This window comes from Pyrgilauda ruficollis, unplaced genomic scaffold (assembly GCF_017590135.1).
Source record: "Pyrgilauda ruficollis isolate IOZ18807 unplaced genomic scaffold, ASM1759013v1 scaffold187, whole genome shotgun sequence".
In the NCBI taxonomy this organism is placed as follows: Eukaryota; Metazoa; Chordata; class Aves; order Passeriformes; family Passeridae; genus Pyrgilauda; species Pyrgilauda ruficollis.
Genome location: NW_024517762.1, coordinates 181,762 through 202,541, shown reverse-complemented (window position 1 = coordinate 202,541; position 20,780 = coordinate 181,762). Strand labels below are relative to the sequence as shown.

The following is a 20,780-nucleotide window of genomic DNA, read 5'->3' as shown; positions in this document are numbered from 1 at the left end:
AGGAAAAGACACAGAGTTATGGGAAGGGGCTGGCACCCAAAGTGCCAACAGAGGGGGAGAACCCCCAAACACTTTATTTGGGGGGGTGGGTGGGGGCCGTCACCGGTACAGGTAATCAGCCTGGATGTTGGCTGCGATCTCGGCCTCCCACTTGTCGCCGTTGTTGAGCAGCTTCTCCTTGTTGTAGAGCAGCTCCTCGTGCGTCTCCGTCGAGAACTCAAAGTTGGGGCCCTGCCAGGGTGGGACGGGGTCACCCTTGGGGTCACCGTGGCGGGAAAAGGGAGTGCCTGCAGTCCCGCCCGCAGGCCCCACTCACCTCCACGATGGCATCCACGGGACAGGCCTCCTGGCAGAACCCGCAGTAGATGCACTTGGTCATGTCGATGTCGTAGCGGGTGGTGCGGCGGCTGCCGTCGGCGCGGGGCTCGGCCTCGATGGTGATGGCCTGGCGCGGGGACACCGTCACGGCCAGAGCCCCGGGTGAGGAGGAGGAGGAGGGGAAGGGGAGGAGGTCTCACCTGTGCCGGGCACACGGCCTCGCAGAGCTTGCAGGCGATGCAGCGTTCCTCCCCGGACGGGTAGCGGCGCAGCGCGTGCTCCCCGCGGAACCGCGGGCTCAGCGGGCCCTTCTCAAATGGGTAATTGATGGTGGCCGGCTCACGGAAAAGGTAGCTCAGGGTCATGGCCAGGCCTGCGAGGGAGACAGAGGGGTTAGGACGTATTTGTGAAGGGGGAGGTCACCCCAAACGAGGAGAGTGAGCGGGGTCTCACCTCGGACGAGCTCGGTCCAGAGCAGGGTCTGGGCGGCGCGGTCAGTGATGGATCGCATGTCCATGGCCGGCTCCTGGATGTTGACGTACTCTGCGGGAAGAGCGGAGCTGTGCCCACCCTGCAGAGCCCTGGGGAGGGAGCTGAGCCCCCCGGGGGGTGGCACGGCTGTACTCACTGTAACAGTCCCTGGGGGTGCTGGTGCTGAGCGGGCGCAGGGAGCCCAGTGGGGCCAGGGGGCCTGGGGAGGGACAGCAGGGTCAGCAGGGTCGCAATGGGGTTTGGGGGTTCAGGTTTGGGGGCTCCCGGGCGGCCTCACCTGCACGGGCAGCCTGGTACAGCAGTCGCAGCGCTGCCATGGCCGGTCCTGGGATGCAGAGGGAACCTCAGCAACTACCAGTAAGGGACTGGGGCAGCCAGGGGCCCCCCACTTCCCATGGGGGACACTGGCACCCTGATCCCCACCCCTCCACCCAAAGAGACCCGGACCCCCAGGCACCCCTGTCCCAGCACTCCACAAGGGACCCCAAGTGCTTAGTGACCTAAGCATCCTGTTTCCTCTGCCAACCCCTCTCAAGGCACCCAGGCATCCCGCCCCTCCTTGCAGCCCCCTCCTAAGAGACCCAAGTGTACCCCCCAAATAACTTGTCCACCCCCTAAGAGAGACCCAGCTGTTCTCCCAAGGGACCCGGCCATCCTGCTGCCCCCCGCCCACCCCCAGGGCCACCCAGGTGTCCCGTCCATTCCCACCCCTAAGGATCCAGGGGCCCTGATGTCCTGCCCGCTCCAAGGGACACACGTGTCCTCCCATCCCCGTCCCCAAGCCCCCAAGGAGGTTTGCTTGGCCCCCGCCCACCTGAGCCCCCCGCGGGACCGATCCTTCCTGTCCCCCCCGCTCCCCGCTCAGCCTGCGTGTGTCCCTCCGGAGAGGATGGGGGCGGAGGGTAGCGCAGTGTCCTGGCCGCCCCCTCTGCCCCAAGCGGGATTTGGGCGGCCACTGCACGCCACCGGGGGTGACCACAGCCCCAGGCCGCCCCTGGGCCCACCCCGGGCCGCCCTTCCCTCCTCACCTGCCCCAAGGGCCCTCCGGCGTCCTGACCCCTGGTCGCCCCCGCGGGCACTGCGCATGCGCGTGCGGCGGAGCGTCGTGGGCGGGGCGAGCGACGGCGGACGAGCTTCTCATTGGTGGGAGTCCCGCAAAGGGCGGCAGGGGCGGGAAGAAAGAGGGAGAAGCGTCGCTGATTGGGCAGAGCGCGGCCGTGCTGCGCGGCGATTGGTGGGGCGGGAGGAGGGGGCGTGGCCGAAGGGCAGGCGGAAGCGCGTGCTCATGGCAGAGGCGCGGCTTTACGGTGCCGGCGCGGAGCTTCCCGCTCTTCCAGGGCTTCCCGAGCTTTCAGTCCGGTTTCTGGAGCAGCTCGGGCCACAGGTGCCGGAAGGTCTCGGAGCTGGAGCGCCCAGACACTTGGATTCACTACCAAGCCCGGCTCCGCTTCTGGCGGGCTCAGCGTTGGCCCCGACCCTCAGCCCCGGCACAGTCCCTGGAGGCGGGCATCAGGGATGTTTCCCCTTCCCTATTAAACTGTCGTTATCTCAGCTCCCTCGTCCGGTTCTCTCCATCCGCCCACCCGGAGGGATCCCCGTGGGATTCAGGCAGGACAACCCACAGCCCAGCAGGAATGGGTATCCCTTTACCGGCACAACCAGCCCCCCAAAATGGAACACCATGGAGTGAAGGAAGCTGGGATCGTGGGGCAGGATAAACGGGAGCATGGGGCAAAGGACACTGAGATCATGGGGCAATGGAAACTTGGGATCATGGATCAGGAGAAACTGGGAACTTGGGGCAAAGGACACTGATATCATGGGGCAAAGGAAACTGGGATCATAGAGCAGGAAAAACCAGGATCATCCCAGCTCAAGGATTTGGGATCAGGGAGTTGTGCACCTTCTCAAGGCAGAGTACGCAATGAAGGGAACAGGAGATCCCTCTGCTCTGGTGATACCAGTGGAAATAAAGCCCCAAACAGCCAGAAAATAAAGATATGGGACTGGAATGGAGGGAGATGTGGGGGACAAGGGACTTTGGGGGTGAGCAGGGATGCAAAAGGGAGGTGAAAGGGAAGCACACGGGATGTGGAGAAACACCTTTCATTGCACCTGGGCGCCGGGACCAGCAGCAGGAGATGTCCTGAGCGGGCAGGCTCCGAGTGGGGCGTGGAGAGGCTCAGAGCAGGGTACAGCCGTTCCTGCGTGTCACCTGGGAGGCGGCCCGGATGAGCCCGAAGTTCTCCGGGCTGTACGGGGGGTAGCGCGGGGCGTTGAGCGGCTCCCGGCCCATCCCGCGCTTCAGGCACCCCCGCGGGTGGGAGAAGGTGTCAAAGCTGAACTTCCCGTGGTGCGTTCCCAGGCCGCTGTTCCCTGGAATACACAGCACAGCACCCCGCTGGGCAGCTGCATCTGGCCACCCTTTGGGTCAAAGAAGCCAAAATTCATCTGCCAGCTCTGTAAAAGCGGCACCACAACTTCATCCAGCTATGGATGAGCTTCCAGGAATGTGACCCAAAGAGGACCACGGAGGTGACCTAGTGCACACCCAAGTGGATGTTTGGAGTGGGAAGATTAGGCTGGAAGGTGGAGAGATTCCCAAAAACTCCATCATCAGTGGATTTTGCCATTTCAATTAACATGTTTAGCAACTGGAAGGGTGTCACTGATGAGGTGATGGCAGCAGCAAGATGCTCCCACCAGATGAGCTTCCCTACCACAGGAATACTCTCCAAAAGACATCCCATCCATCCTGGATCCCATCCATGCTGGATCCAACCCTGCTGCAAGAGGGCAAGACTGCAGGGGTGGAGAGGCACGATGACCGAGGTGCCTTTGGCGAGGTGGGCCCCAGCACCAAGGATGAATGTTGGGAGGTGGAAGCTGGCTGGCCAGCAACAAGCACAGGAAAGCCAGGCAGGCTGGCAAAAAATAACGAAATCCACACATAATTTGGTAACAGATGGGATAAAATGCCATGAGTCAGCCTGAGCCAGTCAGTCTGCCTGATAAAATGCTAACTGTGGCTGGGGTGATGCGTTGGCTGCAGTACCTCACACAGCAGCCACAGGATAACGGGAGGTCACTGATGCCTCCTGGCCAGCTGAGTGGGAAGAGAGGAAAAAAGGTGGAAGACTGGAGTGGAAAACAGGAGCTGGTAGTGGAGATCATCTCATGAAACACAGATGTCTCCATCATGGAATCCCAGAATAGTTTGGGGTGGAAAGGACCTTAAAGATTATCCAGTTCCACTCCCTGCCACGGGCAGGAACACTTTCCAGTAGACCAGGTTGCTTCAAGCCCTGATTCCCTTTGTTGTAAGCAAGACATTTCCATGAATCCAGGAAACACAGAGCTTGGGACAGGGAGTATGGAGAGAAAGAACCTCAGGGTGCTCCATAGGTGTCCAGCAAAGCCCAAGAGCCCAAGGTGAAGCAAAGGGTTTCTGGAGGAGAATTTCCCTATGGACTACTGAGCTCTCTGGAGCTGAGAGTTCCTCCTGAGACCCTTCCTGACCATGGGTGGGATCACACCTGGCTCCCAATTGCCATGAGTGGGGATTTTGGACCTACCAATGCCTCCAAAGGGCAGAGAGGGCAGTGTCACATGCATCAGGGTGTCGTTGCCACAGAAGCCACCGCTGCTCGTCCGCGCCAGGACCTGGTTCACCACCTGGGAGTGACAGAAAGAAGATGGGACATGGGTCTCCCACCCCATTCCACTACTTCCAAAGACAATCCATACCCCCTGACTGGGGCTGTGTGCTGTAAGGGAAACATGTGAAGCACAAACATGGCTGGATACAGCTGCCAAGGAGCACAGGGCAGGTGTAGTCCTGGCTTGGCTCTACCTTGTCATCTGAGGAGAAGGCGTAGACAGCCAATGGCCGCTCCCGGCTGTTGATGAAGTCAATGGCTTCATCCACGTTGGCAATGACGACGATGGGCAGGATGGGCCCGAAGATCTCCTCCTGCATGACGGGATCCGAGGGCAGCACATCTGCCAGCACGGTGGGAGCTGCGGAGAGGAAACCCGACAGTGTCAACCGGGCACGGAGGTGGGAGATGACACCTTGGTGATCCCCCCAGGACACACCTCCTGTACAAAAGCCCACCTGGCCAAGCACCCAGTTCCCTTCCTAATCTTCTCCAAAGCTGAAATGTGCTCCGTGCAAGGATGAAGATGTGAGTGACCCCCAAGCCTCACCGATGTAGCGCTCGGCCTCATCCGTCTGTCCCCCGATGGCCACGCGCCCGCTGCCCAGCAGTCTCTGCACCCGCTGGAACTGCCTGCCACTGACAATGCGGCCAAAATCCGGGGATTCTCGGGGGTTGGGGCCATAGAAATCACTGATGGCCTTTTGCAGGGCCGGGAGCAGTTTCTCCTGCATCTCCAAGGTGCAGAGCAGGTAGTCGGGCGCGATGCAGGTCTGGCCCGCGTTGAAGAAGCGGCCCCAGGCCACGCGCCGCGCCACGTTGGTCACATCGCAGGTGTCGGACACATAGCAGGGGTTCTTGCCCCCCAGCTCCAGCGTCAGCGGTGTCAGGTGCTTGGCAGCAGCTGTCATCACGATCCGCCCCACCGGGGGACTGCCTGCGGGCAGGGAAAACATGGATTGAGGTGGGAATCCCAGCAGCCATCCCACGGCTCTGGAGTCTGGCACTGGGTCCCACCAGACCTCAAATACACATCCCAGATCCTCCAGCAGATCTTGGCACACATCTCCAACCCAATCCCTGCCTTCTTAGCAGGGATGTCTGGAGGGAATCCGTCTTCCTCCTCACACAAAATCCAGGCAGGGCTTTGCTCTGTCCCATGGGACATACCAGTGAAGAAGATGTAGTCAAACTTGTTCTCCAGCAGCCTGGTGGTCTCTGGCACACCACCGGTCACCACAGCAAAGCAGTCCTGCAAGTAAATGAGAAAGGCCCCCTCTTGTCCCTGTCTGTCCCCACCAATGGCATCCTGGGAGGCTGGGACACTGACTGGGCATGGAGGAAGGAAGTTGGGCAGTACATGGAACTGGAGATGGTGTGGGAGGCAGGCTCAGAGCACAGCTCTGTGTGTGTAGGGGTGCCCCAGCCATGCCACAGGGATGGGGAGAGTGTCCCACCTTGTCCAGATAGCTGGGCAGTGCTTCTGCCACGAGTCTTTCTGTCTTCATGGACACCTCAGAGGGTTTGACAATGACACAGTTCCCTGGGGAAGACAGACAGGATGTTGGAGCTGTGACATGGTGACAGCCAGCTCTTCTATGGACAAAGTGCCCTCACCAGTGCTTGGCACTGCTGGGATCCTCCAGGCCAGGGAACTGGAAGTTTGGGCTCACCAGCAGCGATGGCCCCAATGAGGGGCACCAGGAAGAGATGGATGGGGTAATTCCAGGGTGCTATGATGAGCACCACCCCGTAAGGGTCCTTGCGGATGAAGGCAGAGTCCAGCTGCATCGCCTGTGGGACACCCACCACGTCAGGTCCCACCCTGCACCACCATCCCACCCAGCTCTGCCTCCCATCCTCTCTCCTCTTCCCTCTCACCAGAGGCCTGTCCACCTTCTCGTCCTTCATCCAGTGGGACAGGTTGTTCAGGGTCTCATGGAGCTCGTTCTTGCACAGGAGGATCTCAGATAATTCGGCTTCAAAGGGTGCCTACAGACACCAAGGATGCAACATGTGACCTTGGCATATCCTGCAGCTCTTATCCCAGTGCTCCATAGTGTTTTGCCCAGGATTTGGGGACTGGTGCCCTCTACATCCCATGCTCGATTCGAATCCCTAAGGGCATTGAGCACCTCCTGCCTCTGCAACATGATGTTTTTAAGCATTGATTGCTTGAAAATAGGAAAAATTATGCAGATCCTATTCATCCAGACAATGGGAAGAATAGGGAGGGTGTCCAAAGGGACTAGGTTGGAGAAGAGCAGACAATGAGCCCTGATTGGTATTAAGGCTCTGGCTGCAGAGCCAGGGGATTTGGGCTCAGGGAGTCACAGCCTGGGTGAGCCTCAGGGAGGAAAGGGACTGACATCAGATGGGAAGTCCAGGGCAGGGAGCAGGGACAGAAATCTGGGATTAATTTGCCCAGGGAAGAGGGAAACTGAGGCTGGTGGGTGTGGGAATGGCTATCCATGTCAAGGGGCTCCCCACAGTGCCCTCTGTCTATGTCAGAGCAGGGATGAACTTTGGGCTACAGCGGCAGCAACATGCTTCATCTCAGTCTCCCAAATCCAGAGGCTGCGAGCCCGAGGCAGAGCCCAGGCAGGGCTGGAGAACCCAATGAGAGGAGGACAAAGCACCCCCAGCTGGGCTGTGGGAACCCCTCAGCTCCTCTGGCCACCAAGTCCTCCTGTTCCTGTCCCCTCTCACCTTGCCCAAGTCAGAGGCAGTGGCCTCCAGGATCTCCTGCTTCTTGTCATCCAGGAAGCGTCCCAGAGCCTCCAGCTGTGCCACACGGTATTCCATGGGCCGCGTCTTCCCAGAGAGCCAGGATGCCCGCAGGTGGCTCACCAGCCCTGCAAAGGGGTTCCTGCTGTGGCGACAGGGGTGTTAGAGGGATGCCAGCCCCATTCCAGCTCCTCAGAGCTCCACATCGCCCCATCCCAGCATCCAAGTGCCACTCCAGGGAGAGGATGGAGCACCGGGACCCCTCCTGCCACCCCTCTGTCATTCCACACTCTCACCTCACGGCATCACCATCCACACTTCCGTTCCCACCATCGCCCTCGGGGGCTCTCTTGGCCTCACTCTCAGGCAGCTGCGGGAAGACAGTTCCAGTCTCCATGCTCCCACAGGTGCAGTGTGGGATGGTTGCACTGGGGTTATCAACCACAGCTTCCCTCTTCCTAGCTACAGGCTGGCTGCCAGCTTCCTGCCCTGCCCTTTCGCTGCCTGTCCTTCCCCTTGGCTGCCTGCCCAGCCACACCTCCATTCCGGCTAAAACCTCTTGGGAAACGCCCCCCAACCCCTCCCAGCACCCCCCAAACCAGAGGAGGGAGGGACAAAGAGAGGCTGGGAGAGAGTTTGATGCAAAGTCTTTACTACGGGCAGAGTTACACAGAGCAAAGAGCAACAGGGGAAGGAGAGGCTCATTCCAAAGGAAAAGTCCGTGTGAGGGGAGATGGGACTGATGGGAGCGCTTCTCCACCAGGAAGAAAAGTTTGAACTAAGAAAAATATTTTGGTCATTTCAGCTGTGTCCTGGAAAACGGTTTGGAGCAGAGGCCACAAGGGTGCAGGAGAGGATGTTCATCCCGGCTGTCTGACATGCTCCAGCGAGGCAAAGGACACGGTGAGGAAGTGGGGAGCGTGATGAAGAGGGAGAGCAGAACAGTCCCAGTCCTTCCCACTGACTCCGTGGCATCTTCAGAGCAGGGCACGGCAGCCTCAGAGCAGGGTGCAGGTGCCCCTGCGCTTCACCTCGAAGGTGGTCGTGAGGAGCCCCAACTTCTGCTGGGTGTAGGGCGGGTAGCGCGGGGTGTTGAGCGTCTCCAGCCCCATGCTCCGGTGCAGGCAGCCCCGGTGGTGGGAGAAGGTGTCAAAGGTGAACTTCCCGTGGTATTTTCCCAGGCCGGTGTTCCCTGGAATACACAGGACAGGTCCATGCTCAGGACAGGACTCTGCTCCTGATGATGCCTTTTCCAAGCATCAAAATGAGGGGAAAAGACACCTACAGGATTTTCTGAGCAGCACAGACATGGCGGAGGAATTCCATTTTTCCAGTGCCTCCTCCAGGTATATGGATGCTCAGTCCAGCCAATCCTGCTGCAGCTCAGCAGTTTGGAGGCCCTAGCATCTCCTTTCTATCCACCTCCATTTATGTACACAAGCTTTGCTGGGTTCTGCAAGTCTTGATTTCACTCCATGATGCTCCACCGTATCTCCCCACGGTTGGAGCTGTTTGACCTTCTTCCCGGAACTCTAAAAGCCTGGAGCCACATTGGCAACACCAGTTTTCCCAGTTCCTGTGGCTGGTTTAACTGGAGGTTTAGAGGCCAGTGACTTCCGTGGAAGCTTTGGTGCCATCTCACCCCAATGACTTCAGCCCCTTCACCTGCTCTAAAGGGGCTTTACCTAATAATTGAAGGTGGTTGGTTTGAATCATTCCCAATTAAGATAAGTTACGGAATAGGAAGTACAAAAAATTGTTCCCTGAGCCACAGGCAGGTGAGGAATTAATTGTCTGGGTGTTTCATTATGTCTGACTCAGGTGCCAGCCCTGACAGAGATGCTGAGCAAGGGTAGCACCAAATGAAGGGACTTATCCCAGAAATATTTTGGGAAGAGATTAAGTCATGGGGAAGTATTCGGGGAAACAACATTCCTGTATTCCTGTTTCCCTGGACCTTGCTGCACCCACAGCCCAGGGCTAAGCAGCCTCAGTTTTCACCTGAGAAAGCAAAAATTGGTGCCTCTGGAGACCGAATATTTCTTCTTCCCCAAGAAGGATCTCCAAGATCCTGTAAGAGGTTCTCCAGGTTTTCATAAGCATTTTTTCCTACTATTTTGTCCTAAAAGTTGGAATGAAGGTACAACCTGGCTCCTGAGGGACATTAAGGGATCCAGCTGAGAACCACACTGGCTGCAGGAAGAAACTCACATTCCTCACCATGGCTCAGGCCACGGATCCCATCTGGCTCCCAATGGCCAGGAATGGGGATTTTGGACCTACCAATACCTCCGAAGGGCAGAGAGGTCATTGAAAAGTGCATCAGGGTATCATTGCCACAGAAGCCACCGCTGCTCGTCCGCTCCAGGACCTGGTTCACTATCTGGGGGGGAGGAGAGAAGGTAGATGAGGGGCTTGCACTTGGCAAACATTACCCAGTTTGCCCATCGGATGTTCCCAAAGTGTTTGGGCTCTAAAGACCCTTCAGAGCACATCCGAGGGCTCGTGGAGGTAGTGCCTGACTTCCCTCCCCACTTTTTCTGCCCCACAGACACACCTTGCTGTCGCAGGAGAAGGCGTAGACAGCCAATGGCCGCGGCCGTGCATTGATGAAGTCAATGGCTTCATCCATGTTGGCGATGACGACGATGGGCAGGATGGGCCCGAAGACCTCCTCCTGCATGGCAGGGTCCGAGGGCAGCACATCTGCCAGCACCGTGGGAGCTGCGGAGAGGAAACCCGACAGTGTCAGCCGGGCACAGAGGTCGGAGATGAAACCTCCCCTCAGGACCCATTTTTAAGGATCCCTAAAACTCTTTTCCCTCTAGAGCCTCCCCTCTGTATGCAGACCCCCTGAAAACCCCACAATGTGCTCATCAAGATGCGAGTGACCCCCAAGCCTCACCGATGTAGCGCTCGGCCTCATCCGTCTGTCCCCCGATGGCCACGCGCCCGCTGCCCAGCAGCGCCCGCAGGCGCTGGAAATGCTTGTCACTGACAATGCGGCCAAAATCCGGGGATTCTCGGGGGTTGGGGCCAAAATATTCGGTGATGGCCTCACGCAAGGCGGGCATGAGCTTCTCCTGCATCTCCAAGGTGCAGAGCAGGTAGTCGGGCGCGATGCAGGTCTGGCCCGCGTTGAAGAAGCGGCCCCAGGCCACGCGCCGCGCCACGTTGGTCACATCGCAGGTGTCGGACACATAGCAGGGGTTCTTGCCCCCCAGCTCCAGCGTCAGCGGTGTCAGGTGCTTGGCAGCAGCTGTCATCACGATCCGCCCCACCGGGGGACTGCCTGCGGGCAGGGAAAACATGGATTGAGGTGGGAATCCCACAGCCATCGCACAGCTCTGGGGTCTGGCACTGGATCCCACCAGACCTCAGATACACATCCCAGATCCTCCAACAGATCCTCCATCACATCCAGGCAGGGCTCTGCTCTGTCCCATGGGACATACCAGTGAAGAAGATGTAGTCAAACTTGTTCTCCAGCAGCCTGGTGGTCTCCGGCACGCCGCCAGTCACCACAGCAAAGCAGTCCTGCAAGGAAAGAGAAAAAATCCCCTCGTGTCACCATCTGCCCCCACCAACAGCATGCCAGGAATCTGGGACATTGGCTGAAGATAGAGGGAGGGGGTTCTGCACATAGATGATATGTGGGGATGGTGGGTGTGAGGCAGGATTGGGAACACCATAGTCAAGGAACAACAGACAAGGAAAGAACGGCTTCTCACATTGTCCAGGTAACAGCTCAGTGTCTCAGCAACAAGCCTCTCTGTGTTCTTGGAGATCTCTGAGGGTTTGATGATGGCACAGTTCCCTGGGGGAAGAGGAACAGGACATCAGCACAGTGACATGGTGACAGCCCCCACTTCTGGGGATGAGATCCCTGGGGAGACCCTGGCACTTCCAGGCCATGGGACTGGAAATTTGGGCTCACCGGCAGCGATGGCCCCAATGAGGGGCACCAGGAAGAGATGGATGGGGTAATTCCAGGGTGCTATGATGAGCACCACCCCGTAAGGGTCCTTGCGGATGAAGGCAGAGTCCAGCTGCATCACCTTTGAGGAAGAACATGACCTCAGCACTGCCTTCCCCACCAGCAATCCCTCTCCCCCACTTCCCTTTCCCCAGAGCTTCCTTCATACCAGGTTCTTGTCCACATACTCGTCCTTCATCCAGTGGGACAGGTTGTTGAGGGTGACATTGAGCTCATTCTTGCAGAGGAGGATCTCGCTGAAGAAAGCCTCGAAGGATGGCTGGGGACAGACATCATGGAAGTGCCACCACAACACTGATCCCATCAGTGACACACTAACACAGACCCCATCACCCCAACCCCATCACCCCAAGAGGCATCTCTCCCCTCTTCCAAACATGAATAGCAGGAGGATCTCTTCAGCAGAAGTTTCCATCACCTGTAACTCCTGGGGAATATCAGTGACCCAGAAATTTTATAAAAATAGTTACTTGGCCAGAAGGGAAAAAAACCAAAATCGAGTATTTTCATGGTATTTAATAAATTCCTGAGCTGAGCACTGTGAACTGGCAACAGAGCCCCAAGCCAAAGGGATACCCAAGCAATGTCACCACAGCTCCTGAAGAGCTGGTCTTGGTGGAAGGAATCCTTACCACTTGGATATTCAAGCTGGAAACAAAGCCCCAAGCTCCCTTCCACTGCCCATGGACAAAAGCTGCACCTTTTAGTCTTAAGTTTAGTCAAAGTCTTAAAACCTTGACTAAAGGGAAGTAATAAGAACCACAGCTTAATTAAACCCCTTGTGATGGAGAAGTGGGTCCTCTCGATAGCTGTGGAGCACAGATTGGGATCATATCATCCTTGCAGGAGAAGTGTGAAGACTCCAGCAGGGATAGCCCAGCAGGCTCAGTGGAGCCCCTTCATGACTGTGGAGAGCAGGGGGAGCAAAGCTCCTGTGCTGCAACATCATATTTTGGACTCCTCCAACCCAAAACCACCCCTGGATTGGAGTCTTCCTCCCATCCCCACACCACTTTGGGGTTGGGAAGGCTTGTTGCTGATTCCCAGGATCTTCCACCACCAAGAGACCTTCAGGTCCCCTAAATGCAGCTGCCAGGAGGTGCGAGGACCCTCTTGGAAGCGAGGGCTCAGCAGGCACATGAGATAATGGAGTGAAGCAACGGGGCCGTTCTCAACCCAGGATGATTATGGCATCACCAGGATAAGGAAGATGATGGTTCATTAAGAATTTTGATGGGATACAAAGGTTGTGAGATAGGACATTAAGTCTGAGGTCATCCAAGTGCCACAATCATCGGCACCAGTGAGGAACCGGCACCGCTGGAGGTGAGACACCTCCTCAGCTACGTAAGAGCAGGTGAAGTGTCCATCTAGCTATGAGGGCCCAGCTGCATAACAAGCTCATTACTGGACAACCGGATCTAATTAGGCATAATTAGGAAAGATGATGGACACACTCAGAGCGCTGATGCCTATCAAGGCCTGGCTGAAGGAGAAGGCCTTGCCTCCAACAAACAAGGCAATTAGGAGCCTTGGGAGATAGCAGGACGTGGAAAGACATCGCTGAGGGCATGGGCCCCTTCACTGATGCTGAAGAAAGAGGTGAGGATTATCTCATGGAATCCTGGAATGGTTTGGGTTGGAAGAGACCTTGAAGCTCATCCAATTCCGCCCCATCATGGGCAGACACATCTTCCACTAGCCCAGGTTGCTCCAAGCCCCATCCAACCTGGCCTTGAACGCTTCTAGAGATGATGAGGTGCAACCACTAGAATTATTCATAGTGCGGATGCTCCCACTTCACCAGCAGATCATCCAGGAGCTCCTGGCATGCCACAATACCCTGAGCCATAGCCAGAGCCCTGCCCATGCCACCGTGCCAGTGAAACCAGTCCCTTGGAGGCCCTGGGAGGAATGTGCAGTGCCAGCACGTTGCATAATGCCAGTAATCCCGGGCGTGCCGGGCTGGCCAGGAGCACCCCAGGATGTCACCCTTGTGGAAGTCACATGGACCCCCAGGATGCAGACCAGAGTGTGAAACACTCCCACCCTGGCTGTTCACCGACAGGGCCTTTGCCTGTCGGTGAACAGCCAGGGATGGGATCAACAGCACAGTCCCTCCACTATTCCTGGATCTGCACGGATCCAGCACTTACAGATGCACTAGCCTGGGAGCACATCAAGGGGGAATCAGGATGCCAAGGAAGGGACACCCCTGTGCCCAGACCCCCACAAGGATGTAATACCCAGACAAGGGAGTATGAAGGACTTCAAAGATGTGATGCCAGTGGCCCCCAATTCCCAGCCCCTCTTACCTTGCCCATATCCAATTCAGTGGCTTCCAGGATCTCCTGCTTCTTGTCATCCAGGAAGCGTCCCAGAGCCTCCAGCTGTGCCACACGGTATTCCATGGGCCGCGTCTTCCCAGAGAGCCAGGATGCCCGCAGGTGGCTCACCAGCCCTGCATAGGGGTTCCCACTGCAGGGACGAGGCTGTTAGAGGGGACCCAGCTCCATTCTACCTCCCCAGAGCTTCATGTCATCCCAGATCCATGTTACCCCATTCCAGCATCAAACTGGACTCCAGATTCCCTGGGGACAGCGCAGGGAGCCCACACACATCTGTCTCCCTTGCTGCTGGGAGCAGCCCAACACAGCACCATTCCCTGCAGATCCTGTCTTCTCCCTTGGGCTATGCTGGGACATGGTGGCTCACAGACCTCAGACTTTTCCCCCAGCACCAACCTGGGGTCCCCATTGTCCTGGCACTGCCACACCTGCCCACCTCCCTGTCTCCCTCCTGCCCCAGCCCCTTGCTCTCACCACGGAGTGCTGCAGACCATGGGCACCAGCCCCTTCCCGATCCCGCTGCCTCCACTGCACCCAGCAGCTTTCCCAGGATCTTTGCCAGGATCGCTGCCTGTGCTGCTGCACTTGCCGTAGCCCAGGAGCTGCTGCCTGGGGGGCTCGAGGGCCTGCTGCATGCCAAGCTGTTGGAAGGAGCTGCCGGTCTCCATGGAGAGCGTGGTGGCCCTGGGGAGAGACACTGCGTGGGTTATGCCAGGATGGAAGTGCTGGAGATGCCGGCTCGATCCCAAGGAGTCACTCGCGGCACCTTTGAAGGGTGACTTGGTGCTCGGGGCCGTCCTGGATGTGGGGTGACTCAGCCCAGGGCAGCTGCCGGAGGCCCTGGGAGATGCCTGGGATTCCCGGGATAATCACCATCCTCTGGACACTGACCTGCCCAGGCTGCCCTGCCGATTTAGGGTCACCTATGGGGACCTCAGGGACAAGACACCCCCAAACCCGGGGGACAGAGCTGCAGTCCCCCATCTGTCACCCTCTCCCTCCCTATGCCCAGACACCCACCCTTCCTTGAGGGAACACCCCCTGTGCCCCACAGCCCCCACCAGCATGGGGGGGGTGTCAGAGGGGCGCCATGCAGGGACTGCCAGTTTTGGGGACCCCGCAGTGCTTACCTGGGAGCTTGTGTGGAAGCTGGAGGAGCGCGAGGCCAGGCAGGCACTGCTGAGGCTTGGGGTGGGGGTCCCTAAATGCTGTGGGGCCGGGCCCCATGGCCAGGGGCGGGAAGGACTGGGCCCCGCCTCCATGGGGCTGGCAGTGGGGACAAGGTCTGGGATAGGATAGGATGGAATGGGATAGGATGGAATGGGACCTCCCCTTTGGGATGGTGGAACTCCCATGGCCACCACACCACCACCATGAACCTTGACCCATTTGGACCTCACAGACACCCTTCATCCTGCTCCTGTGACTACCACCCTGATCCATGGGGTTCCCACAGACACCCCTCATCCCATTTCCCAAGGGTTCCATGATCAATAGACACCCACCATGCTGCTACCATGACTACCCTAACCCATAGGGATCCCACCAACAACCCTCATCCTGTTTCCCAAGGGTTCCATGATCAATAGACTCCACTCATCCTGCTCCCAGGAAAGGCCCTTTGCTCCAGCACCCCAGGGTGGCTCCCATTGCCTGGGATGTGGGGGACCCTCAGGATGGGTGTTGCCCCTGCCCCACTGCATGACCCTCCTGGGGCTGTTCCATGTGTATCCCCCCTATCCTGCAGAAGGCAGCACCCTCCCAAGAGTCCCATCTCAAGAATCCCCCGCTACCGGCTGGGCCAGATCCTGCCCTGGAGATGTCACCCCGTCCGCCCTGCCCAGCAGTCCCCTCGCCCTGCCCCGGGGCACCCCACCGTGCCACGCACCCGGACACCTTCCCGGCCCCAGCTTTGGGGTGACACCAGGGCAGGCACGTGCCCTACACCTCCCGATTGGGATGTCCCCCCGCCCAGGCACTCTGGCACATCCCCCGGAGCGGGAAGGGGGAAGCGAAAGCAGCAGGGCGCAGTACCCATTGCCACGGGGCACCCCGAGGAGGCAGCACCCACGCCGAGGCCTGGTGGGAGCTCTGGGGAGGCTGGGGGGGTCACAGGGAAGCAGAGGGGACTAGGGCTGGGGTGCCGTGCGATGGGGGAGCAGTGGGTGCTGTGCGGGGGGGGGTCAGGGTGCTGTGCGGGTTGGGGTGTGGGCAGGGATCGGGGGGTCTGGGAGCGGGGCGGGGGGGTCCGGGAACGGCCCCTTTAACCACCTCCGTCCCGCCCGTGCTAACCGAAAGAGGAAGAAGCTCCCGCCCCGCCCCGAGAAGCTCCAGCACGGGCAAGCAGGGCTGGGGTCGGTGTGACGGGGCGGAGGGGCTGTGAGGAGGCTGGGGTGCTGAGCCCGGAGGTGCACTTCTGGGTAGGGGGCACGGGATTCAGGGGTGCAGGATCTGAAGGTGCAGGGGTGCAGAACACAGGGGTGCAACCACGAGTGCATGATCTGGGAGTGCAGAGCACAGAGGTTCAGGGCTTGGGGATGCCGTGTACATGGGAACACGGTGCTGGATGTAGCGGTGCAAGGGCTGGGCGTGCTGGGCATGAGGTCTGTGTGTGCAGGTCACAGGGATACAAAACATATGGGTGCAAGACTTGAGGTGCCAACATGGTCCCTCCCACCCTGACACCATCCAGGGCCCTCCAGAAGCACCAATGGAGAAGGACATTGACGGCTGCCAGGATGTGGCCAAGACAGTGCCAAGTGCCATGCTGGGCACCGAGGGGACAGATTCACAGGTGAGACCAGGGGGACACCTGGTGGGGGGGAAGCAGGCCCGTGGTGGCCATCCCCAAGGGGTGACAGCTGGAATCACCCACAGCTGGATGATTTTGTGGGTGCTAACCCTGACTACAATGAGGAGGAGGAGGAGCAGAAGTACTTTCGCCGCAAGCGCCTTGGTGTCATCAAGAACGTGGTGGCTGCCAGCCTGGCTGGCACCCTCACTTACAGCGTCTACTTGGGTATGGGACCCCCCAGGGACCCCCAGAATAACTCAGGGTGTTCAGGCCATGGGGTGACCACCCCTGGACCCCCCCAGGTCTGCTGCAGATGCAGCTGATCCTTCACTATGATGAGACCTACCGGGAGGTGAAGTACAGCAACATCCGGTTGGAGGACATCGACCGCAAGGTGCTGATGGGCATCAATGTCACACCCGTGGCGGCGCTGCTCTACACACCCATCCTCATCAGGTACGGCCCCGCCATGCCCCGGCCAGCACGGCTCCCTGGCATGGCCACCCACCCTTCCGCTCCTTGCCCCGGCAGGTTCTTTGGCACCAAGTGGGCCATGTTCCTGGCGGTCGGCATCTACGCCCTCTTCGTCTCCAGCAACTACTGGGAGCGCTACTACACGCTGGTGCCCTCCGCGGTGGCCATTGGCATGGTGATCGTGCCCCTCTGGGCCTCCATGGGCACCTACATCATGCGGTAGGCATCGGGGCGTGGGTGGGGCGTGCACGGGGTGCCAGCTGACCCACTGCTCCACGCAGGATGGCCCAGAAGTACTACGAGTACATTAACTACAAGGAGGAGCAGGAGAGGGAGAGGCAGCGGGCGCCACGGGACGCCTGCAACACCTACATCATCATCTTCCAGACCATCTTCTACTCCTGCTTCCATGTGAGCCCTGGTGGGGTGGCTGGGATGGGCGGGGCACCACGCCAGCAGCACTGAGCGTGCCCTCCTCTACATCCTTTAGTTGAGCTTCGTCTGCGCTCAGATGCCCATGGTCTTCTTCCTCAACAACTACCTCTACCAACTCAACCACACGCTCTTTGCAGTGAAGCACTGCGGTGAGGCTGCGGGGCGGGGCGCAGGGCAGCACCGGGAGCCCCCTGGTTGGGATTAAGCACGGCCTGTGCCCCTCTGGCAGGGACCCTGAGCCACGGCACGCTGCCTGGTTTCAACAAGACGGTGCTGCAGAGCCTTCCCCGCAGCGTCAGCCTCATCATCGTGGAGAGCGCGTTGATGGCCGCCGCCTTCCTCGCCATGCTGGTGGTGAGCGCCGGGGCGGGAGGGGACAGGGATGGGCTGGACGATGGCAGGACCTCACCTGACGGCGCTCCGCAGGTGCTGGTGCTGTGCGGCGCGGCGTACCGGCCCATGGAGGAGATCGACATGCGCAGCATCGGCTGGGGCAACATCTTCCAGCTGCCCTTCAAGCACATGCGGGACTATCGGCTGCGGCACCTCTTCCCGCTGTTCATCTACAGCGGCTTCGAGGTGCTCTTTGTCTGCACTGGATTTTCCCTGGTAGGACGCGTGATGGGGTGGGAGGTGACGGAGCGGGGACAGGCGATGCTGAGCCTGTGCTCGCTGCAGAACTACGGCGTGTGCGCCCTCGGGCTGGAGAGGTTGGCGTATCTCCTCATGGCCTACGGCTTCTCCGCCTCGGTGTGCTCCAGCCTGGCCCTGTGCATGCTGCGCCTGCGCCGGCGCATCCCGCTCCTGGCTGGAGCCTTCATCCACGCTGTGCTCCTGGTGACGCTCTTCTGCTGGGCGCCGGAGCCCCGGTACCTGGCGCAGGCGCCGCTGCTCTACAGCATTGCCGCGCTCTGGGGCACAGGCAGTGCCCTCAACAAGACTGGAATCAGCAGTGAGTAGTGGGAAGGTCCTGAAACAGCTTCTGTTGTTGCCAAAATGCCTTGGTGGTCCCCAAAATAGCCTGGGTTGTCCCAGGTTTTTCCACACATCCTCTCCTCATGTCCCCTGGCACCACGAGTTTGTGGTCTCAGTCCTCAGATCCATAGGACAGACTCACTGTGTTTGTCCCCCATGCCAAGGGGACACGGCACAGGAAGGGGACACTGATTCCAGTCTCTGCCACAGTCCTCCTGGGGATGTTGTACAAGAAAAAGGAGCGCCAAGACTTCATCTTCACCATCTACCACTGGTGGCAGGCCCTGGCCATCTTCACTGTCTACCTGTGGTCAGGGCTGCCCATGAAGGTAAGTCCCAGATATGCCCCAGCCCACTCTGAGACATTCCAGGCTTTTTGGGGACACACCCCCACGCCAATCCCAAAACTCCATGGGCCGCAGGCCAAGCTGTCCATCATGCTGCTGACGTTGGTGGTGGCGGTGGGGACATACCTGTGGATGGAGCAGAAGGTGGCGTGGAACATGGAAGTCCGGCTGCCCCGCATCCCACGCCCACGCCACAAAACACGTGGATACCGCTACCTGGAGGACAACTCGGATGAGACTGGCTCTGACGGTGACGGGGACAAAGAGGATGATGACAGGCACCCAACTGAGGCCACCAGGGAGAACGAGCTGCCAAAAGAGGATGGGGAACAGCTGGGATAGGGACAGCCTGTCCTGGGCCCCATCCTGCTCCTGGTACCTGAGGGGGTTCCACAGCTCCCCCCAGGTGGGCCCAAAATTCTGCAAACCCCCTCAGGCCAGGCTTGCAACCCCCTGAGCTAAGCCTAAAGCCCCCAGCAGCCCAGATCCCCTCACACTGGCTGACAGACACCCAGGCTGGCCCATGGACCCCCTAGGTCAGGTCCACAGGCTCCAGATTGATCTAAAGCCCCCAAATTGTGGTACAGAGACCCCCAAATTGTGTGGGCCAGGCAGGCCCTTAGCCCCCCAAATTATGATGTAGTTGCTCAGGTGAAACCTGCAGGCCCCCATTCCAGCCCCAGAGCCCCCACACCCAAATCCACAGCCCCTCACGCCCCCCAGGCAGATCCACAGCCCTCCCAAATTTGGCCAAAGCCCCGCCAGGTGAGGCCCACAGACTACTGAGCAGATGCACATACCCTCTAGCAAGGCTTGCAGCCCCCCACAATATCCTGCAGACCCCAGGCAGACCCCCAGCCCTCCCGTATTAGCCGCATCCAAACCCCAGACCTCGCAGGGCTACCCTGGAGCCCCCAGGCAGATGGACACCCTCCCACACCGGCCCAGCCCTTCAGACCAGACCCACACGCGCCCCAGGCAGACCCTGCAGCCCCCTTTAGGTTGTCCCAGAGCCCTTCTAGCTCAGTCTGCAGCCCCCCAGACCGGCCCCGCAGACTTCCTGACCTACCCCATCCCCATTTTCCTTCAATAAACCCCCTCCCTCAATGGCCTTGGCCCTCACCTCCTCCATCCTCCGGCCGCGCACCCTCAGCGTCCGCTTCCCGAAGCGGAGACTACAACTCCCGGCGTGCCACGCGCTGCCCCGCGCGATGTACGCCGGGAGCTGTAGTCTCCGCCACGTGGAAGATGCCTCCATCTCCCCGCTCAAACCACAACTCCCGCGACCGTTCGCGTCGCCCGGCGCCATCATTGACCCCCGCCCGACTTCCGCGCATGCGCGGTGCGGGCTGTTGTTGTGGCGGCGCGGCCCGGCCCGCGGCTTCACCCGGGCGGGAGCGATGAGCGACAACGATGACATCGAGGTGGAGAGCGACGTGAGTTGGGCCCCCAACCCCGGGACAATCCCTTGGATAACCCCCCGTGGCTCTTCCCCACATTAGGAGCTCTGGGAATGGGGTAATGTTTGGTTTGTGTGTGTTCTTCCTTCATATGGCGGCGCCCCCCCCCACCATCTTCTTCCTCTTCCTCCTCGCCCGGGTCGGGGCTCCTCAGGAGGAGCAGCCGAGGTTTCAGTCCGCGGTAGGTCGCTGGGGGCCGCCCCGCAGCGCCCCCGGGATCGGGAGCACGTGGGCGGGGGTGTGAGGGGGGCGGGATTTGGGGAGGGGGTGACATGGAAGGGGACTGCGGGAATGGGGAGCCGGGGGGAGATGGGCATGTTGGGCGTGTCCTGTGGGGATAGGGGCGTTCAGTGGGGTTGGGGGTCCTTTTGAGGGGAACACATCTTTGAGGCTGGGATCTTCTGGGGGGGCTGTGACATGGAGAGGGATCTGTGGGGATGGGGATCTTGGGCGAGAAATCTGGGCTTGGGGGGATCTTGGGCTTGGGATCCCTGTGGGGATGGGATTCTTGGAAGGGGGGGACACCAGTAGGGTTGGGGGTCTTTTGGGGAGGAGGGTTGGGCTTGGGGAGGTGACACCTCTGGGCTTGGTGGTTTTATTTGGGTTGGGGATTGTGACACAGAAGGGGATCCATGGAGTCATGTCTTTTGGGGGGGCAGCTGGGTTTGGGGGTGTCCTGTGGCACTGGGGGTCCCATGGGGGGAGACACCAGTGGGGCTTGGGGTTGTGTGGAAGAGGATCCGGGGCTCTTTAG

At 59.5% G+C, this 20,780-nt stretch overlaps 5 protein-coding genes and 1 long non-coding RNA gene across 13 annotated transcripts in view; 2 read left to right on the top strand and 4 right to left on the bottom strand.

Annotated features, from left to right (window-relative positions):
- Positions 1 to 16: 16 nt before the first annotated feature.
- NDUFS8 (NADH:ubiquinone oxidoreductase core subunit S8) lies at positions 17 to 1,912 on the bottom strand. Its single transcript, XM_041465205.1, is given in 10 exon segments — positions 17 to 231; positions 317 to 445; positions 519 to 691; positions 772 to 861; positions 947 to 1,009; positions 1,088 to 1,135; positions 1,625 to 1,669; positions 1,672 to 1,753; positions 1,755 to 1,814; positions 1,816 to 1,912. Coding segments are annotated over 10 exon segments (903 nt in total). The 5' UTR covers positions 1,897 to 1,912; the 3' UTR covers positions 17 to 99.
- A 1,008-nt stretch (positions 1,913 to 2,920) lies between these two features.
- On the bottom strand, positions 2,921 to 7,680 carry LOC121352333 (aldehyde dehydrogenase family 3 member B1-like). Of its 2 annotated transcripts, none has more exons than XM_041465184.1 (10): positions 7,493 to 7,680; positions 7,179 to 7,341; positions 6,351 to 6,461; positions 6,143 to 6,263; positions 5,927 to 6,012; positions 5,640 to 5,721; positions 5,020 to 5,406; positions 4,664 to 4,830; positions 4,386 to 4,485; positions 2,921 to 3,186 (listed from the first exon to the last, which is right to left on the bottom strand). In XM_041465184.1, exons 1-10 carry the CDS (start codon positions 7,591 to 7,593, stop codon positions 2,993 to 2,995), a joined length of 1,512 nt encoding a protein of 503 aa, XP_041321118.1. In that variant the 5' UTR covers positions 7,594 to 7,680; the 3' UTR covers positions 2,921 to 2,992. The 2 variants fall into 2 exon arrangements, with proteins under 2 accessions (XP_041321118.1, XP_041321119.1); XM_041465185.1 differs by having other exon boundaries at positions 7,179 to 7,338.
- Positions 7,681 to 7,768: 88 nt separating this feature from the next.
- Positions 7,769 to 13,997, bottom strand: LOC121352336 (aldehyde dehydrogenase family 3 member B1-like). Its single transcript, XM_041465189.1, has 9 exons — positions 13,509 to 13,997; positions 11,342 to 11,452; positions 11,134 to 11,254; positions 10,928 to 11,013; positions 10,652 to 10,733; positions 10,102 to 10,488; positions 9,754 to 9,920; positions 9,480 to 9,579; positions 7,769 to 8,388 (listed from the first exon to the last, which is right to left on the bottom strand). Exons 1-9 carry the CDS (start codon positions 13,602 to 13,604, stop codon positions 8,195 to 8,197), a joined length of 1,344 nt encoding a protein of 447 aa, XP_041321123.1. The 5' UTR covers positions 13,605 to 13,997; the 3' UTR covers positions 7,769 to 8,194.
- An 849-nt stretch (positions 13,998 to 14,846) lies between these two features.
- On the top strand, positions 14,847 to 19,082 carry UNC93B1 (unc-93 homolog B1, TLR signaling regulator). Of its 7 annotated transcripts, XM_041465177.1 has the most exons (12): positions 14,847 to 15,623; positions 16,234 to 16,335; positions 16,419 to 16,560; positions 16,638 to 16,791; positions 16,867 to 17,028; positions 17,091 to 17,220; positions 17,300 to 17,393; positions 17,474 to 17,598; positions 17,671 to 17,853; positions 17,923 to 18,196; positions 18,430 to 18,548; positions 18,642 to 19,082. In XM_041465177.1, the coding sequence occupies exons 1-12, from the start codon at positions 15,120 to 15,122 to the stop codon at positions 18,906 to 18,908; spliced, it is 2,256 nt and encodes a 751-aa protein (XP_041321111.1). In that variant the 5' UTR covers positions 14,847 to 15,119; the 3' UTR covers positions 18,909 to 19,082. The 7 variants fall into 7 exon arrangements, with proteins under 7 accessions (XP_041321111.1, XP_041321110.1, XP_041321108.1 ...); XM_041465176.1 differs by having other exon boundaries at positions 17,671 to 18,196; XM_041465174.1 differs by having other exon boundaries at positions 17,474 to 18,196; positions 18,430 to 19,082.
- On the bottom strand, positions 18,568 to 19,828 carry LOC121352354. Its single transcript, XR_005954920.1, has 3 exons — positions 19,690 to 19,828; positions 18,783 to 18,875; positions 18,568 to 18,692 (listed from the first exon to the last, which is right to left on the bottom strand). It is a non-coding gene; the product is annotated as an uncharacterized LOC121352354 (long non-coding RNA).
- A 26-nt stretch (positions 19,829 to 19,854) lies between these two features.
- Positions 19,855 to 20,780, top strand: part of MAX (MYC associated factor X) — a 2,965-nt gene continuing 2,039 nt past the window's right edge. The window contains exons 1-2 of the mRNA XM_041465208.1: positions 19,855 to 20,002; positions 20,181 to 20,207. Of these exons, the coding sequence (XP_041321142.1) occupies positions 19,967 to 20,002; positions 20,181 to 20,207 (63 nt within the window). The 5' untranslated portion in view covers positions 19,855 to 19,966. The remainder of the gene's footprint in view (positions 20,003 to 20,180; positions 20,208 to 20,780) is intronic.

Bases quoted from the DNA above. Each gene is read 5' to 3' on its own strand.
- LOC121352336 (XM_041465189.1), bottom strand. From the start codon at position 13,604: ATGGAATACCGTGTGGCACAGCTGGAGGCTCTGGGACGCTTCCTGGAT. The intron at 11,453-13,508 runs GTAAGAGGGGCT...GTCTGTCCCCAG, and splicing joins CTGAATTGGATATGGGCAAG to CCATCCTTCGAGGCTTTCTT. The intron at 10,734-10,927 runs GTGAGAAGCCGT...CTTTCCTTGCAG, and splicing joins TGAGCTGTTACCTGGACAAT to GACTGCTTTGCTGTGGTGAC.
- LOC121352333 (XM_041465184.1), bottom strand. From the start codon at position 7,593: ATGGAGACTGGAACTGTCTTCCCGCAGCTGCCTGAGAGTGAGGCCAAG. The intron at 7,342-7,492 runs GTGAGAGTGTGG...CTGTCGCCACAG, and splicing joins GTGGATGGTGATGCCGTGAG to CAGGAACCCCTTTGCAGGGC. The intron at 6,462-7,178 runs GTGAGAGGGGAC...TGGTGTCTGTAG, and splicing joins CTGCCTCTGACTTGGGCAAG to GCACCCTTTGAAGCCGAATT.
- UNC93B1 (XM_041465172.1), top strand. From the start codon at position 15,120: ATGATCAATAGACTCCACTCATCCTGCTCCCAGGAAAGGCCCTTTGCT. The intron at 15,624-16,233 runs GTGGGAGCTCTG...GACACCATCCAG, and splicing joins AGCACCCACGCCGAGGCCTG to GGCCCTCCAGAAGCACCAAT. The intron at 16,561-16,637 runs GTATGGGACCCC...GGACCCCCCCAG, and splicing joins CACTTACAGCGTCTACTTGG to GTCTGCTGCAGATGCAGCTG.